General features: G+C 44.0%; 1 protein-coding gene and 1 long non-coding RNA gene across 2 annotated transcripts in view; both read right to left on the minus strand.

The window, feature by feature from the left end:
• Window positions 1-2,967: 2,967 nt before the first annotated feature.
• On the minus strand, window positions 2,968-7,551 carry LOC148110525 (uncharacterized). Its single transcript, XR_015726220.1, has 2 exons — window positions 5,043-7,551; window positions 2,968-4,882 (listed from the first exon to the last, which is right to left on the minus strand). It is a non-coding gene; the product is annotated as an uncharacterized LOC148110525 (long non-coding RNA).
• Window positions 7,552-10,241: 2,690 nt separating this feature from the next.
• The window catches only part of LOC148110526 (transport and Golgi organization protein 1 homolog), an 86,554-nt gene continuing 79,232 nt past the window's right edge, over window positions 10,242-17,563 (minus strand). Inside the window, exons 14-16 of the mRNA XM_087865598.1 lie at window positions 12,485-12,638; window positions 11,805-11,894; window positions 10,242-10,360 (exon numbers count right to left, since the gene is read on the minus strand). Of these exons, the coding sequence (XP_087721724.1) occupies window positions 10,242-10,360; window positions 11,805-11,894; window positions 12,485-12,638 (363 nt within the window). The remainder of the gene's footprint in view (window positions 10,361-11,804; window positions 11,895-12,484; window positions 12,639-17,563) is intronic.

The raw sequence follows: 17,563 nt of genomic DNA on the forward strand, positions 1-17,563 counted from the left end.
TGGATTTCATGCAACTTTCTCATCTCATGGAAATAAGTTTGTGTTAGTCAATGTGCCTATGTTATCTCACTGGACCACAGCTTTCCCTTGTAGAAAGGCCAATGACTCTTGTGTGGCTAAAATCCTGTTAGAAAAAATTCTCTCTCCGGGAAAAGCTCTCTTGAACAGCACAATGACCAGAAAACCCATTCTACCGTGCAGGCATTTCACTGAGTTTGTGATCTTTGGCCGGTTTTACAATACTTTCATTGTACATTACTATCCCCTAACCTCACAACTGGTCCAACACCATAATGGCAACACTGGGGACCCAATTGGCAAAATATGCAGAGACTTTCCAATGACCTGGGCCAAAGGCATTGCCAATACTTCTTCTAAATCTCAAGGCCATCCCCTTTGGAGCTCTGACTCCCAACCTTGGAGATAGTCACTGGATATCCATGCATTTGACCTCTGCCCCCTTTTGACCTGGAGTTGAGAAAAGGGGATATATTTCAATAATGCAAAGATCTAGTTGCTTCTATCAAAATGAACATTGTTGTAGCAGAGCAATCTTTTCAGTGTCCACTCCCAGGGGATAATTATCTTGACCATCACACCCTGCAAGCTGGGGATTCTTTCTCTTGGGAAAGACACTTCCACAGAGATTCTCTTCAACCTCCCTTGAGAGGACCTTATCGGATACTGCTAACCAAACCTTGTGCTGCCAAATCCCAGGGAATGGGCTCTTGGGTCCACGGGACACATTTAAAGAAGGCACCAGACCCTGACTGGACCTGGACACCATCTGGTCACGAGAACATAAATACTTCCCAAATTGAAAGAGAAAACATCTGGGGAGACAGCTTTCCCCCACATGTCCGGACCAGGCCTGCATTCCTTTTCTCACTGTTGCTCCTCCTACCTCTTTTGTGCAAGGAACATGCCTTTTTCTGCATTTCCCAGTCTCTTGCAAAAGGAGGAAACCTCTTTGGAGTATGACCTTTCCAGAAATAGCCTCATTTTTATCTTGTGAGCATTTCTAGAGTTTTAGAAGTTTCAGAATTCAAAAGTCTTTCTTTTACCTAAACTATTAACTGCACCCTGATTCCTTTTGTTTGTTTTGTTTTTGTTTGGTTTCTTTAAAGAAACAGAATTTTTAATTTATTAAAAACATTAAAGACAAATGAAAAAAAAAAAACCATGCCGTGTTTATAGACAGAGAAATTCAAAATCATAAAAAAATGTCAATACTTTTCCAATTGCCTTGTATATTTTATGCAGCAGCAATTAATATCCCAATATGAGTTTGCAAGAAATATGACAGGCTAATTCTAACCTTGATACGGAAGAGCAAAGACCCATAGACAGCCAAGATGCTTCTGAAGAAAAAGGAAAGGGGAGGGCGCCTGGGTGGCCTCATTCGGTTAAGCATCTGCCTTCGGCTCGGGTCATGATCCCAGGTCCTGGGATCCAGTCCCACATCGGGTTCCCTGCTCGGCGGGAGCCTGCTTCTCCCTCTGCACCCCCTCCCATGTGCACAAAAATAAGTAAATAAAATCTTTAGGGGGGAAAAAAAGGAATAAGGAAAGGAGAACTGCCCCACCAGATATCAAGAATTATTATGAAGCTGTAAGATTTAGGATAGGGTGTTATTCATGCTGGGAGACTAATGACTACCACTAGTGCACCCAGACCAGAATCACAAATGTATGAGAACTTCATCCATGACACAGGGGGCACTACAGATCACTGGGGAATGGTGTATGAAATACATGATGTCAGGACAACTGGTCATCCACATGGTAGATCTCTATCTCCTGCCATACACAAAATCTAATTTCCAATGGATTTACCGACTTCAAAATGAAAGATAAAACTGGTTAAACTTGCAGAAGAATATATAGAAAGATATCTTTATGATCCCAGGATAAGAAAATACTTCTTCACCAAGGCAAAAAAGCATTCTTCAGAAAGAAAATTGGTAAGCATGACAACGTTAAAATTAAGAATTTTTGCTGGGATGCCTGGGTGTCTCAGTCATTGAGCGTCTGTCTTCAGCTCAGGGCGTGATCCCAGAGTCCTAGGATGCAGCCCCACATCCAGCCCTGCATCAGGCTCCCTGCTCTGCTGGGAGCCTGCCTCTTCCTCTCCCACTCCGTCTGCTTGTGTTCCCTCTCTCACGGGCTCTCTCTTTCTCTGTCAAATAAATAAATAAAATCTTAAAAAAAAAAGGAAAAGAACTTTTGCTAACAAAAAGATACCTTAGAGAAAAATTAAATTAGAAACCAGAAAAAGATACAGGCGTCCCAGGAAACAAGAATATTTGAATGAAATCTTTGAATTATACTTTATCATTCAAACTCCAGCTAACTTTTATATGAAAATCAGGAACCAAACAGATTCTGAAATCTAGGTAGTCTTCATTATTTTAACTCAGCTATCTGAATTCAAAAACTGATAACAAAGAATGTTTTATTCATAACACGCACAACCAACCACAGATCAATATCCAGAATATTTGAAAAGCTAATTCCTACATAACAAAAAGAGAAAAGCAAATAGCCCAATGGCAAAACTAGAATTTTATGGAAGAAAAAAATCCTAGTGGTGAATAAAAACATGAAAAATGTTCAACCTCAATAATAATCATAAAAATTCACCTTAAGGCCACAAAGAGTAACCCTTTTACATTCATCAGGTTGGCAAAAAATTAAGCTTGGCAAGACCAGTTATTGGTGAAGATAGGAATTCTATGCAGTACTGGGACAAGTACAATTGGTACAACTATTTTGAAAGATACTCTGCATTATCTTACAAAACTCTACGCGTTCATTCTTACAAACCAGAAATTCCAATACTAGAAAATGTATATGCCCTATTGAAAATCTTGAACCTACACACCAGGAAACGTGTGAGAATGTCCGTTGCAGCATTGTTCAGAATAACAAAAAACTGGAAACAATTATTCACCAAAAGCAGAATAAATAAATGGTGCTATACTTATATAATTACATAGTTTGAACATCCGGATTCTAATCCAAATGCATGGTTTCTGAATTTATAACATAACAGACCATTACTGATAACACATGGAGTTTTAAACAGCTCTTTTGAGATAACAATACTGTTTTGAAATGTCCCGGAAGTATTTCTATTCTTGCAACAAGTTCTCTAATGCTTCATGTTCCCCAGTGTATCTGTATTCCCAGATGTACTCAGTGATTTCATTTAGTGCATTCTCGCAGTATTTCACTATTTTGCTCCCAGACACTTGAGGAAGACACTTCCAGGAGGCACACGTGACTCCGGGTTTGCCTTCATAGGGAGAAACCTGTCTTCAGGTAAACAACTGCCAATAAATATTTTCAGTTGACTCCTTTCAAACCTAGGGTCCTGGGTTAGAACCAACACATGGTTTGGAATTGTCATCTTGCTTTTGATTCTGTACTTGCTGTCTGTCAATCCTTTGTAGAAACAGTGTCCCCAGTGAGGTGATGCTGGCTCACTGGTCTCAATCTCGAGCAGATACAGACTTCACACAGGAAGTACATGAGAGTTTCTCCCTTCTAACCTTCCCAGTTCTTCAAGTGTCACTTGAGTAGTTTACAACTGTGATGCACATTTCCTCCAACATGAGACACACCACCAGAAAAAGACCTTGCTGGCACTGAAACACAAAACCACTAAATACAAAGAACTTGACTGCTGATCAGAAATTCTTCCAGGGACACCTGGGTGGCTCAGTCGGTTAAGCATCTGCCTTTGGCTCATGATCCAGTGAGTCATGATCCCAGTATCCTAGGACTGAGTCCCACACTGGGCTCCTTGCCCAGCGGGGAGCCTGTTTCTCCCTCTGCCTGATTCTCTCTCTCTCTCTCTCTCATACACACACGCACAAATAAAATCTTTAAAAAAAATTCTTCCATGGAAACTTTTTTAAAGTTTTTTAAATTACAATTACCTCACAGTTATATTCATTTCAGGTGTGCAGTCTAGTGATTCAACACTTGTAGGCAACACCTGGTGCTCATCACAAATGCATGACTTAATCCCTATCACCTATTGAACCCATCCCCCCAAACATCTCCCCTCTGATTACCAACAGGTTGTTCTCTATAGTAAAAAGGCTGTTTTCTTGGTTTGCCTCTTTTTTCTTCTCGTTGCTCATTTGTTTTATTTCATAAATTCCACAAATGACTAAAATCATATAGTATCTGTCTTTGACGGACTTATTTTGCTCCTCAAGGCAAATCTTGATCAGAACGGGGAAATGTGAAAAGTCGTAACGGGAAATGCCACAAAACAGTCAGGAGGTTTTGGCAGGGGGAGCTCGGACACACTATCACTCTGAATAAACTGGGGACCCAACAGGAAGACATGGACTTGACCTCGCACGTGAATACTCCACTATTCCAGCTACAGGAACTCTATTCTCATCTCTCCATCCCCTCCCCCCAGCCCCCACCTCCCAACAGGACTCAACCATGAGAAGCCACAATGATTTGAACTACCAGATGCCTCCAATGGACTTTTGGTTCCTAACAGCCTTCTAAACTGCCCCCTTTTCGCCTGAAAACAGTGAGCCTCTCTGATGCTCCCCAATGTGCCTAAGGGTTAGTCACTGCTTCTTTGTCCTACATTCTATTCTTCTTCCTTCCCAAACAAAACCAACTTCGGCTGATAAATCCCTCAGAGTTTCTACCTTTAAGGTTACAAAATGGAGGGCAGTTTGTGTTTCTACCTGGGTCTCAGGTTCCAGCAGAATTAGGGAAGTGGGACCCCAGCTCATTCTTTTAGGAAGTCCTGAGAGTCAGCAGTTAGTGCATTCAAGTCCCCACTGAAAGCGGCTCCCATTCCTCTGAATTTGGCTCAGGATTTCTCCCCAGAAACAAGCCTGCATCTGTAACAAGCCAACCACAGCATCTCTGATGTGGTGTCGCGGGACCCCTCAAGCCACGGATCCCTGAGTAAAACAGGTCTGTTCAAATACCCGCAGGGAAAATGAGGACTGAACCAGGGGAACAGCCCTCAAAATGCAAGCGACTGTGCTGCTCACTTACCAGCATGTCCTGGGAAGCCGCCCAGAGCCGCCCCCTCAGCACTCAGCCAACAAGGCAGCTTCTTCCTCTACCTCGGGAGGCGACAAGTTGCTGCAAAGGCCCCAGGGTCTTCCCAGGGTGGGGGCCGAACCTACTGAAACCGCAGCTTTGGCGCTCTATCCCCTGCAGCCAGAGAGGGGCCAGATTCTTGGGAGGCTTCTGGAGCCCTTCCTGCTCTGAGGCGCCTTGGGTCAGAAAAGGCCATTGGCGCGCCCTCTGCTGGCCGTGGCTGCGCACGCAGAGAAACCGCCCCCTTCCTGTTGGAGGTGCGCGCGCGCCCTCTGCTGGCCTTCCTGGTATTCCCTGCAATGCTCAAAGTCATGACCCCTCAGATGGAGGGACTGAGTGTGCTCTGGTCCATCCAAGCCATCTCTCTCCATGACAGATCGTGAGGCTCGGCCCCACAACGCCATGAAAAGGAGGGGTGCCCATCTTCCCAAGTGAAATGGCCTCTGCACAGCTCTGCCCCAGAGAGGTCGGAGCTTTGGGCTCAGGGAAATCTGACGTCCTGGATTCCCGCCTTCTCCGGTCCCAATGCTCAGAGCACCTACCTAGACCTCCACCCCCCTGGTCCATGGTCCACCTCCACACACCTAGACCAGCAACTGCTTTTCATCCTTCCAACTCCTCTTTGTCTCTGCTTTTCTCTACCCCCTCTCCCTCTCTTGGTTCCTCTCACTTTCCAGGACTTGCCCAATCCCCCCAACACCCACTCAGTGTCCCTCTCCCTGACAGTCTCTTTCTCTATCTCTCCCCAGGCCCTCAGACCTTCTGCTCTGTTCAGTCCTGTCCAGGACCACCACAGGGGACCACCTCTCCTGTCTCCCCCTCTCTCCTGCCATCATTCGGCCCAGTCCCTGCGCACAGGGCATGACAATCCCATTTACGAAGGAAGCTCAGGCTGACCTGAGGCGGGTAACTGCCTCTCCAGGGCAGAATGTGGACAGACAGACCTTGACACCTTGGCCCAGCCATGACCCCAATGCTTCTGGAGGATGGCTGCTTCAACAACCTGGGAAGAAGGAGGGCTTTGCATGATCCAGGAGCTCTGGTGCAGAATGGACTGGAGTAAAGGACCTAAGAAGCAACAGACACATACACCCAACTCCTCCTGCGTGGTGAGGGAGGAATGGGTCTCCTGTCACTGGCCTCTTCCCTGCCCATCCCTCAACATGGAAACTGTGGGGGATTATGGGGCATCAGGGGTCTTACCAAGAAAACTGCCACCATCAGCGCCCCTCAGAGCCCACCCGCTGTTGCGAGGCAGCTGGTGAAGTGAAACCAGCGCACAAAACCTGGATTAATGCAGGGCCTCCTCACAGGTCTCCCGGGGCCACTACTGACCATTCATTCCTCACAATCACAACTGACCACTGCCTGGGGACAGACACCTGTCCTGCTGATCACCACACACCCCTGAAACTAGCAGACACCATGTACTCAAGGGTATCTATCACCAGAGTTAATACAACCACCAACAGATCTAAATACAGGGTGTGTCCACCTGCCCAGAAGGACTGCTTGGGCCCCTTGCAGTAAAGATGCCACAAAGGGTAATCTTGCTACTATCCTCCATCACCACCACTGCTGCCAGTTTGTTTCTGTGTGTACAGGATTCACACTGTGCTCTTGGAGGGGAGTGACTGTAGGTCCTCGTGAAGGCAGACGTTGACACACAGACAGAACCGTGAAAGGTTTATTGGGGGGATACGAGGAGAGACAGAGCACAGGGGACAGGATGGGCAGGGAAGGCATTCAGACCATTAGGCTCATCTGACACCTTTACAACATATATACTCTGCACAGCCTGGTTGTTACCGCTCAGGGAGATCTTCAAATTTCAAACTGACTGTCCTGTAAGTCAAACAGATTTTGGATTATTTCAATGGGATCTTATGTTCTGCCATATGCAATTTGCCTCCTATAGTATATCTGAGGCCTTGGATGAACACCTGAGTGTGTGGCTGCCTCTGTGAGTCCATATGTAATAGAAAATAATTGTCTTCACATCTCAGACATCAATGTCTGAATGTACCCATTCTCAAAAGTATCTTTTATTTCCTTCTTGGCTAGGACCTGAAATTTAATAGAAAAAAAGGAGGTCATGGCTTTGTCATTGAAATGAGGATCCTCGCTATCTGGGCTGAGATGTTCTACTCCAAGTGCAATTTCAAGGTCTTAAATGAACACCTTTTGATGATCATCTGCATGGAGCTATTTTTTTAAACAGTGAGTAGGGTGAGTGGCCAAAATCCCAGATATTTGGCACATTTTTTTTTTTGAAACAGAGAGAAAAAAACAAAGACAGAGAAAGGGTAAACTTGTGAGCGAACAGGGAAGGGGGAAAAGGAGAGGGAGAGAGAGAAACCCTAAGGGTCTCCACACTCAGCGTCAAACCCGACTTGGGGCTCAATCTCAGGCCAATAGTACCTTGATCCCCAAACCAGGCAAAGACCCCTTCAAAAAGGAGAATTACAGACCAATTTCCCTAATGAATATGTATGCCAACATCTTCAACAAGATCCTGGCTAATAGAATCCAACAGTACATTAAAAGGATTATCCACCATGACGAAGTGGGATTCATACCTGGGATGCAGCGTGGTTTAACATTTGCAAATCGATCAGCGTGATACATCATATCAACAAGAAAAGACTCAGGAAAAATATGAGCCTCTCAATTGATGCAGAAAAAGCATTTAACAAAATACAGCATCCTTTCCTGATTAAAACCCTTCAGACTGTAGGAATAGAGGGTACATTTCTCAATCTCATAAAAGCCATCTATGAAAAGCCTACAGCAAATATTATTCTCAATGGGGAAAAGCTGGAAGCCTTTCCCTTAAGATCAGGAACACGACAAGGATGCCCACTCTCGCCACTATTATTCAACATAGTACTAGAAGTCCTTGCAACAGCAATCAGACAACAAAAAGGGATAAAAGGTATCCAAATCGGCAAAGAAGAAGTCAAAATGTCTCTCTTTGCAGATGACATAATACTCTATATGGAAAACCCAAAAGAATGCACTCCCAAACTATTAGAAGTTATAGAGCAATTCAGTAACGTGGCGGGATACAAAATCAATGCTCAGAAATCAGTTGCATTTCTATACACAAATACTGAGACTGAAGAAAGAGAAATTAGGGAATCCATCCCATTTACAATAGCACCAAAAACCATACGTTACCTTGGAATTAAATTAACCAGAGACGTAAAGGACCTATATTCTAGAAACTATAAATAACTCTTGAAAGACATTGAGGAAGACATAAAAAGATGGAAAGATATTCCATGCTCATGGATCGGAAGAATTAACCTAGTTAAATGTCCATGCTACCCAGAGCAATCTACACTTTCAATGCTATCCCGATCAAAATACCGAGGACATTTTTCAAAGAACTGGAACAAATAGTCCTTAAATTTGTATGGAACCAGAAAAGGCCCCGGATCGCCAAGGAACTGTTGAAAAGGAAAAACAAAGCTGGGGGCATCACAATGCTGGATTTCAAGCTATACTACAAAGCTGTGATCACAAAGACAGCACGGTACTGGCACAAAAACAGACACACAGACCAATGGAACAGAATAGAGACTCCAGAAATGGACCCTCGACTCTTTGGGCAACTAATCTTTGATATAGCAGAAAAAAACATCCAGTGGAAAAAAGACAGTCTCTTCAATAAATGGTGCTGGGAAAATTGGACAGCTACATGCAAAAGAATGAAACTTGACCAATCTCTCACACCATACACAAAAATAAACTCCAAGTGGATGAAAGACCTCGATGTGAGACAGGAATCCATCAAAATCCTAGAGGAGAACATAGGCAGCAACCTCTACGACATCAGCCAAAGCAACCTTATTCATGACACATCTCCAAAGGCAAGAGAAACAAAAGATAAAATGAACTTGTGGGACTTCATCAAGATAAAAAGCTTCGGCACAGCCAAGGAAACAGTCAAAAAAACTAAGAGGAAGCCCACGGAATGGGAGAATACATTTGCAAATGACACTACAGATAAAAGACTGGTATCCAAGATCTACAAAGAACTTCTCAAACTCAATACATGAGAAACAAATGAACAAATCAAAAAATGGGCAGAAGATATGAACAGACACTTTTCCAATGAAGACATACAAATGGCTAATAGACACATGAAAAAATGTTCACAGTCATTAGCCATCAAGGAAATTCAAATCAAAACCACACTGAGATACCACCTTACGCCAGTTAGAATGGCAAAAATAGACAAGGCAAGAAACAACAATTGTTGGAGAGGATGTGCAGAAAGGGGATCCCTCCTATATTGTTGGTGGGAATGCAAGTTGGTACAGCCACTCTGGAAAACAGTGTGGAGGTCCCTTAAGTAGTTAAAAATTGAGCTACCCTATGACCCAGCCATTGCAGTACTGGGTGTTTATCCCAAAGATACAGACGTAGTGAAGAGAAGGGCCATATGCACCCCAATGTTCACAGCAGCATTGTCCACAATAGCTAAATCGTGGAAGGAGCCGAGATGCCCTTCAACAGATGACTGGATTAAAAAGATGTGGTCCATATATACAATGGAATATTACTCCGCTATCAGAAAGAATGATTTCTCAACATTTGCTGCAACATGGACGGCACTGGAGCAGATAATGCTAAGTGAAATAAGTCAAGCAGAGAAAGACATATATCATATGATTTCTCTCATCTATGGAACATAAGAAATAGGATGATCGGTAGGGGAAGAAAGGGATAAAGAAAGGGGGGGTAATCAGAAGGGGGAATGAAACATGAGAGACTATGGACTATGAGAAACAGACTGAGGGCTTCAGAGGGGAGGGGGGTGGGGGAATGGGATAGACCGGTGATGGGTAGTAAGGAGGGCACGTATAGCATGGTGCACTGAATATTATACGCAACTAATGAATCATTGAACTTTATATCGGAAACCGGGGATGTACTGTATGGTGACTAACATAATATAATAAAAAATCATTAAAAAAAAAACAAAGAAAACAAAGCTGAGGCTCTGAGTAGGCCCCACGGAGAGCTGGCATTCGGGCTGAGACATCAGCAACACAGGCAAATCCGCAGGATACTGTGGCAGAAGTTCTGGGAGATGCAGGCGGGGAGGGGACTCAGATGCAGAGGGTGGTGACAGGGCTCGAGCTAGGGCGGCTCCTGGTCAACCCCGAATTCCCCACTAAGAGCCTCACTCAGGCTGAAGCCAAGGCAGCAGCTCTCTGATCTCAGTCCTGTCTTCACTTTCTCACACGGGGGCACACAAACTGAGGCAGACAAGAATCCCCAAAGAACCAAGTTAAATTTCCCACATCTCCACGGCATTCTTTCACACAGTTCAGAACCTTCAGAAATTTAGGGAAACAATATTTTTATAGATTATGAATGAACAGCTTTATGCCAACAATGACATTTTCATGCAAATAACTGCATTATTCACACTGTGTGACAGACACACGCAGCAACTCGGTGTGGACCTCACTCTGCCTTCACACTCACTGCTTAAGCTGCTGGCCTGCCAGGAATGGCCTCCGCTCTACCTGAGAGAGACCATCCACTCCCCTGAGCACCTCCATCCTGCTTCTCATCCACAGTCTCCTGTTTCTGTGTGACCCACGGCTCCCTCTCTTGTCCTTCAGATACATCGCTGGTGCTTCCCTTATACGGAACACAACGTCTGTGTGGTTTAATGAACGTGTCCCTCCCTTCTCTTAGACACCCTAAATTCCTAATGTTAAGACTAGACCTCATCCCTTCCAGAGTGCAGGATATGGTCTCTGTACAGCGTCCCTGCGCACACCTGCTGTGCTGAGCTCTCGGAGAAGAGAGGCTCTCCTTCACCGCAAAGGGACCTGCCAACCACCTCAGTAGGAGTGAAAGATGAAGTCCATCAAATGGATCTCCTGAGCAACTTGGAGAAAGTGATCACCTCCTCAGCAACATTCACTCCCCCATGACATGAGACGCCTGCATGAAGGACTGCTATTCCTTATGGGGGACGCACCAGCGTCTGTCTCTGACCCATGCCACAGAAAAGACAGAGGACGAGCCCATAGGAAGTGACTGAGCCACATTCCCACAAAACCTCCACACCTGCCTCCAGCATCTGCCACTGTCTCTCATTCTCACCTCCCTGAGCCGACAAGAGGGCTTCCCCCAAGTATCCACAGGCTGCAGAGGAAGGGGCAGACCCCAACCCTAATGATGAATCAAGGGACCAGAGACCTTCCTCAGTGGTTTATGTAACTAATGAAATGTCAGCTCAAACTCAACACACTGCACATGAAGTGAGAGGTGTTTCATCCCTCCAGGAACAACAAATGTGGACTCTGGACATGCACAACAGTAAGAAACACATGTCTGCCATTGTGCAATAGAGACACTTCCTTCACACCAATGGCACCTAACCCACTGCTCAATATATGGAAATAGTTAAGCACAATGCATGTATGACGTGAGAACTTCAGGATGTTACAGTGTCCCCAGCTGGGTTTCCCTTGCAATGTCAAGACATCAGCACAAACTCTGCATTTGTTCCATCCACACATCCCTAAGGTGATGATCTGGAAACACAGAAGCCTGTAGGCTCCGGCATGAAGACTTGGCATTTTAAATGGTAAATGGCACCACACAGATCCCAAGATATACCTAACGGATACAAGGCCACACACGGTGCTGCCCAGACAGGAACAGGATTCCAGAAATGGTTACAACTGGAAACAGCCACTGTATTTACCTCCTTGGGCGGCATGCCGCTGTTGTCCCCTTGAGCGCCACAGGCGTCTGAATGGGACCAAAGCCCTAGAAGAGACAGAGGTGGATTCAGATGGGTGTTGACCACACAGGATTCAAGCCAAGCCTCTACACCTGCCCCAGCCTGTTCCACTCTCCCACTCTCAGGTCCCTTCCAGATGCAGAGCGTTTCTCACAGGTCTCCGCTGACCTCTGTGGACAAAGGAGAAACCAGTCCCTCACTCTTGGGGATATGACCACTCCGCACAGTAGAGATGATTTCATAACTAATCAATAACGCTGGACAACTGGGGCCTCCACACGTGCAAGTGATGTGAAGACTGTGCTCCATTAAGCCCAGAGCCCAAAACATCATGTCTGTGCAGTGCACCTGGGCAATGCTTTTATGTCTGTCTATTGCACAATGTCACACTTCTTCTCAATGGCAGACCCCTGCTGCCCAGTTCTGTATGGTGAAACGAGACAGTCCACGAAATGGATGTCCACAGAAAGTTGAGGAATGTTCCTGTGTCCTCACTCAGGTTGATCCTTGCATTGCAAAGCCTCGTGGTACCTCCTCTACATCTTCTCCACCGACACATGTAGTCACACGATGAATACGCGCTACAACTCACATCATGCAATCCAGATCATCTTACCACATGGTGGCGGAACGAGGGGCAGGGGAGGCCCGCATGTCGACCAAGGTGGAGGAGGCTGAGGTGGCCCACAGCCAATGAAGCCTGGTAAAGTTTGGTCCATAGGGCAGGGCATGCAGGTGGGCCGAGGAAACCCTCTCACATCTGGACCCACCTGCAGACAGACAGGAAAATAGTTTGGTGAGACAGACAGAAGTTGTAACACCAAGAGATGAAACCCAAAGAAAGAGCTCTCAGCATCTGCCTCCTTCTCCAATACCACGTTCCAGCAGAGCCGCATCCGTGCTAGAGAACTTGACCCCTCCCCACTGCTGCCAACTATAACAAGGGGGGAGAGGGGAATGGGTATTACAGGAATAACCTACTGTCACCAAACATCACTAACCATGTCTGCCAATGGTCACTAGCAAGAAGTAGCATCTTCAAAGATGAAAAAGGAGCATGGCAAACTAGTGAAGGCAGGACACTCCAGACACGGAGGCATCGGGATCCTGGACAACACTTCATCTTTCCTCCTCAACCACACAGAATATTTTGGTTTGTTAACAAGAGAGAGAATGTGATGAAACTGCCCTTTCTTCTCAGGAATCCGAGCCACTCGAGGTGAATCCTTTGCCTACAAGCCCGTGACTGTCCCCACGCTGCCTCACTTCCTGACAAAGGCGTCTTTTGCTCTCTGCAGTTTCTGTCCATGGCCACAAAGACGCTTGAGGAATTAGGGGCCTGTGATCTGACAGGGGAATTGGAAAAGTGTTTTCTAAAAGACACATGATACCAATAACCTTTATATACACTCAGCAGCTGTGCTTATCTTAACACACAATAACTCAGACATTTCAGCACACTGAGTTCCAGGGTAATTTTGTTCAACAGGAAATTAAGATGGGAAGTATAAATAAGAGAATTCACAAAAATGTATACGCTTTCCAATGGAAAACTCCAGAACATGTGATGAGAGAAGAATCCTGCTCTCACTGTGACTTAGGACCAAACGACCTGCTCCTAGAAGCCCAACTGAAGGGCTTGTGGGGCAGTGGTCATAACATACCCCCTTCAGAACGTGTGTCAGAGTGCATTTGCAACAGGACACCGACAGGTTTGATTATTCAAAATAGTTGTAGAAGGGTATAAGTAGAGGGATTCTTTTTTTTTAAATAATTTTTTATTATGTTTTGTTAGTCACCATATACTACATCCTTAGTTTTTGATGCAGTGTTCCATGACTTATTGTTTGCGTATAACACCCAGTGCTCCATGCAACATGTGCCCTCCTCAATACCCAGGTCAGCCTATCCCAATCCCTCACCTCCCTCCCCTCTGAAGCCCTCAGTTTGTTTTCCAGAGTCTATCATCTCTCATGGTTCATTCCCCCTTCTGTTTACCTCCCGCTTCATTCGTTCCTTCCTTCTCCTACCGATCTCCCCGCTATTTCTTATGTTCCATAAATGAGTGAAACCATATGATAATTGTCTTTCTCTGCTTGACTTATTTCACTTAGCATAATCTCCTCCAGTCCTGTCCATGTTGTTGTAAATGTTGGGTAATCATTGTTTCTGATACCTAAGTAATATTCCATTGTATATATGGACCATATCTTAATCCAGTCATCTGTTGAAGGGCATCTCGGCTCCTTCCATGATTTAGCTATTGTGGACAATGCTGCTATAAACATTGTGGTGCATATGGCCCTTCTCTTTACTACGTCTGTATCTTTGGGGTAGTGCAATTGCTGGATCATAGGGTAGCTCAATTTTTAACTTTTTAAGGGACCTCCACACTGTTTTCCAAAGTGGCTGTACCAACCTGCATTCCCACCAAGTGTGTAAGAAGGTTCCCCTTTCTCCACATCCTCTCCAACATTTGCTGTTTCTTGTCTTGTCAATTTTTGCCATTCTAACTGGCGTAAGGTGGTATCTCAGTGTGGTTTGGTTTGAATTTCCCTGAAGGCTAATGATTTTGAACATTTTTTCATGTGTCTGGTAGCCTTTTGTATGTCTTCATTGGAAAAGCATCTGTTAATATCTTCTGACCATTTTTTGATTTGATTATTTGTTTCTCATGTATTGAGTTTGAGAAGTTCTTTGTAGATCTTGGATACCAGTCTTTTATCTGTAGTGTCATTTGCAAATATCTTCTTCCACTCCGTGGGCTGCCTCTTAGTTTTTCTGACTGTTTCCTTGGCTGTGCAGAAGCTTTTTATCTTGAAGAAGTCCCACGAGTTCATTTTTTCTTTTGTTTCTCTTGCCTTTGGAGATGTGTCATGAAAAAAGTTGCTGTGTCTGATGTCAAAGAGGTTGCTGCCTATGCACTCCTCTAGGATTTTGATGGATTTGTGTCTCAAATCAAGGTCTTTCATCCATTTGGAGTTTATCTTTGTGTATGGTGTGAGAGAGTGGTGGAGTTTCATTCTTTTGTATATAGCCGTCCAATTTTCCCAGCACCATTTATTGAAGAGACTGTCTTTTTTCCACTGGATGTTTTTTCCTGCTTTGTCAAAAATTAGTTGCCCAAAGAGCCAAGGGTCCATTTCTGGGTTCTCTATTCTAATCCATTGGTCTATGTGTCTGTTTTTGTGCCAGTACCATGCTGTCCTTGTGATCACAGCTTTGTAGTATAGCTTGAAATCCGGCAACATGATTCCCCCAGCTTTGATTTTCTTTTTCAACAATTCCTTGGCTATTCAGGGCCTTTTCTGGTTCCACACAAATTTAAGGGCTGTTTGTTCCAGTTCTTTAAAAAATGTCATTGGTATTTTGATCGGGGTGGCATTGAAAGTGTAGATTGCTCTGGGTAGCATAGACATTTTAACTATGTTTATTCTTCCGATCCATGAGCATGGAATATTTTTCCATTTTTTTGTGTCTTCTTCAATGACTTTCAAGACTGATCTGTAATTTCTAGAATATAGTTCCTTTACGTCTCTGGTTAAGTTAATTCCAAGATAACATATGATTTTTGGTGCTATTGTAAATGGAATGGATTCCCTAATTTCTCTTTCTTCAGTCTCATTGTTCATGTATAGAAATGCAACTGATTTCTGAGCATTGATTTTGTATCCTGCCACATTATTGAATTGCTCTATAAGTTCTAGTAGTTTGGGGGTGGAGTCTTTTGGGTTTCCATATAGAGTATTATGTCATCTGCGAAAAGAGGCAGTTTGACTTCTTTCCCGATTTGAATACCTTTTATCCTTTTTTGTTGTCTGATTGCTGTTGCAACGACTTCTAGTACTATGCTGAATAATAATGGCGAGAGTGGGCATCCTTGTCATGTTCCTGATCTTAAGGGAAAGGCTTCCAGCTTTTCCCCACTGAGAATGATATTCGCTGTAGGCTTTCCATAGATGGTTTTTATGAAATTGAGGTATGTACCCTCTATCCCTACACTCTGAAGGGTTTTAATCAGGAAAGGATGCTGTATTTTGTCAAAAGCTTTTTCTGCATCAATTGAGAGGATCATATGGTTCTTGATTCTTTTCTTGTTGATATGATCTATCACACTGATCGATTTGAGAATGTTGAACCACCCTTGCATCCCTGGGATTAATCCCACTTGGTCATGATGGATAATCCTTTTAATGTACTCTTGGATCCTATTAGCTACAATCTTGTTGAGAATTTTGGCGTCCATATTCATTAGGGATATCGGTCTGTAATTCTTTTTGATGGGGTCTTTGCCTGGTTTGGGGATCAAGGTAATACTGGGCTCATAGAATGAGTTTGGTAGTTTTCCTTCTGTTTCTATTTTTTGAAACAGCTTCAGGAGAATAGGTATTATTTCTTCTTTGAATGTTTGGCAGAATTCCCTGGGGAATCTGTCTGGCCCTGGACTCTTGTTTTTGGGGAGGTTTTTGATCACTGCTTCAATCTCTTCATAATTAATTGGTCTGTTTAAATAATCAATTTCTTCCTGTTTCAGTCTTGGTAGTTTATAGGTTTCCAGGAAGGCATCCATTTCTTCCAGGTTGTTTAATTTATTGGCATAAAGCTGTTGATAAAAGTTTCTAATGATCCTTCCTATTTCATTGGTGTTGGTCGTTATCTCTCCCCTTTCATTCCTAATTTTATTAATTTGGGTCCTTTCTCTATTCTTTTGAATAAGTCTTGCCAGTAGCTTATCTACTTTATTTATTCTTTCAAAGAACCAGCTTCTATTTCTGTTGATCTGCTCGACTGTGCTCCTGGTTTCTAATTCACTGATCTCTGCTCTAATCTTGATCACGTGCCTTCTGGTGGGTGGGTTAGGCCTGTTCTTCTGTTCCAGCTCCAGCTTCTTGAGGTGAGAATATAAAAACTGCATTCTAGATTTTACTCTTCTTTTGAGTGAGGCTTGGATGGCTCTGTATTTTCCCCTTAGGACTGCCTTTGCAGTGTCCCATAGGTTTTGGACCAATGTGTTTTCATTTTCATTGGTTTCCAAAAATTGTTTAATCTTCCTTCTTAATTCCCTGGTTTACCCAATCATTCTTGAGCAGGATGGTTCTTAGTTTCCAAGTGTTTGAGTTTCTTCCAAATTTTTCCTTGTGATTGAGTTCCAGTTTCAAAGCATGTGGTCTGAGAATATGCAGGGAATAATCTCAGTCTGTTGCTTTTGGTTGAGACCTGTTTTGGGACCCAGTATATGGTCTATTCTGGAGAAAGTTCTATGTGCATTCGAAAAGAATGAGTATTCTGTTGTTCTGGGGTGTAGTGTTCTGTATTTATCTATGAAGTCCAGTATATCATTCAAAGCTCTTGTTTCTTTGTTGATTTTCTGCTTAGGTGATCTCTCTATTGCTGAGGGCAGAGTGTTGAGGTCCCCTAGTATTAACGTATTATTATCTATATGTCTCTTTATTCTGGTTAAGAGTTGGCTTGTGTATCTAGCTGCTCCCCTGTTGGGGGCATAGACACCCACAGTCGTCATATCCACTTGTTGGATACATCCTTCAAGAATAATACAGTGTCCCTCTGCATCTCCAACTACAGTCCTTAGTTTAAAATCCAATCCGTCTGATAAGAGAATTGCCACTCCAGCTTTCCTCTGAGGTCCACTGGCATGAAAAATGGTTTTCCATCCCTTCACTTTCAGTCTGGATGT

The sequence above is a fragment of the Ursus americanus genome, chromosome 2 (genome assembly GCF_024610735.1).
Source record: "Ursus americanus isolate L20-20 chromosome 2, mUrsAme1.1.p, whole genome shotgun sequence".
Lineage (NCBI taxonomy): Eukaryota > Metazoa > Chordata > Mammalia > Carnivora > Ursidae > Ursus > Ursus americanus.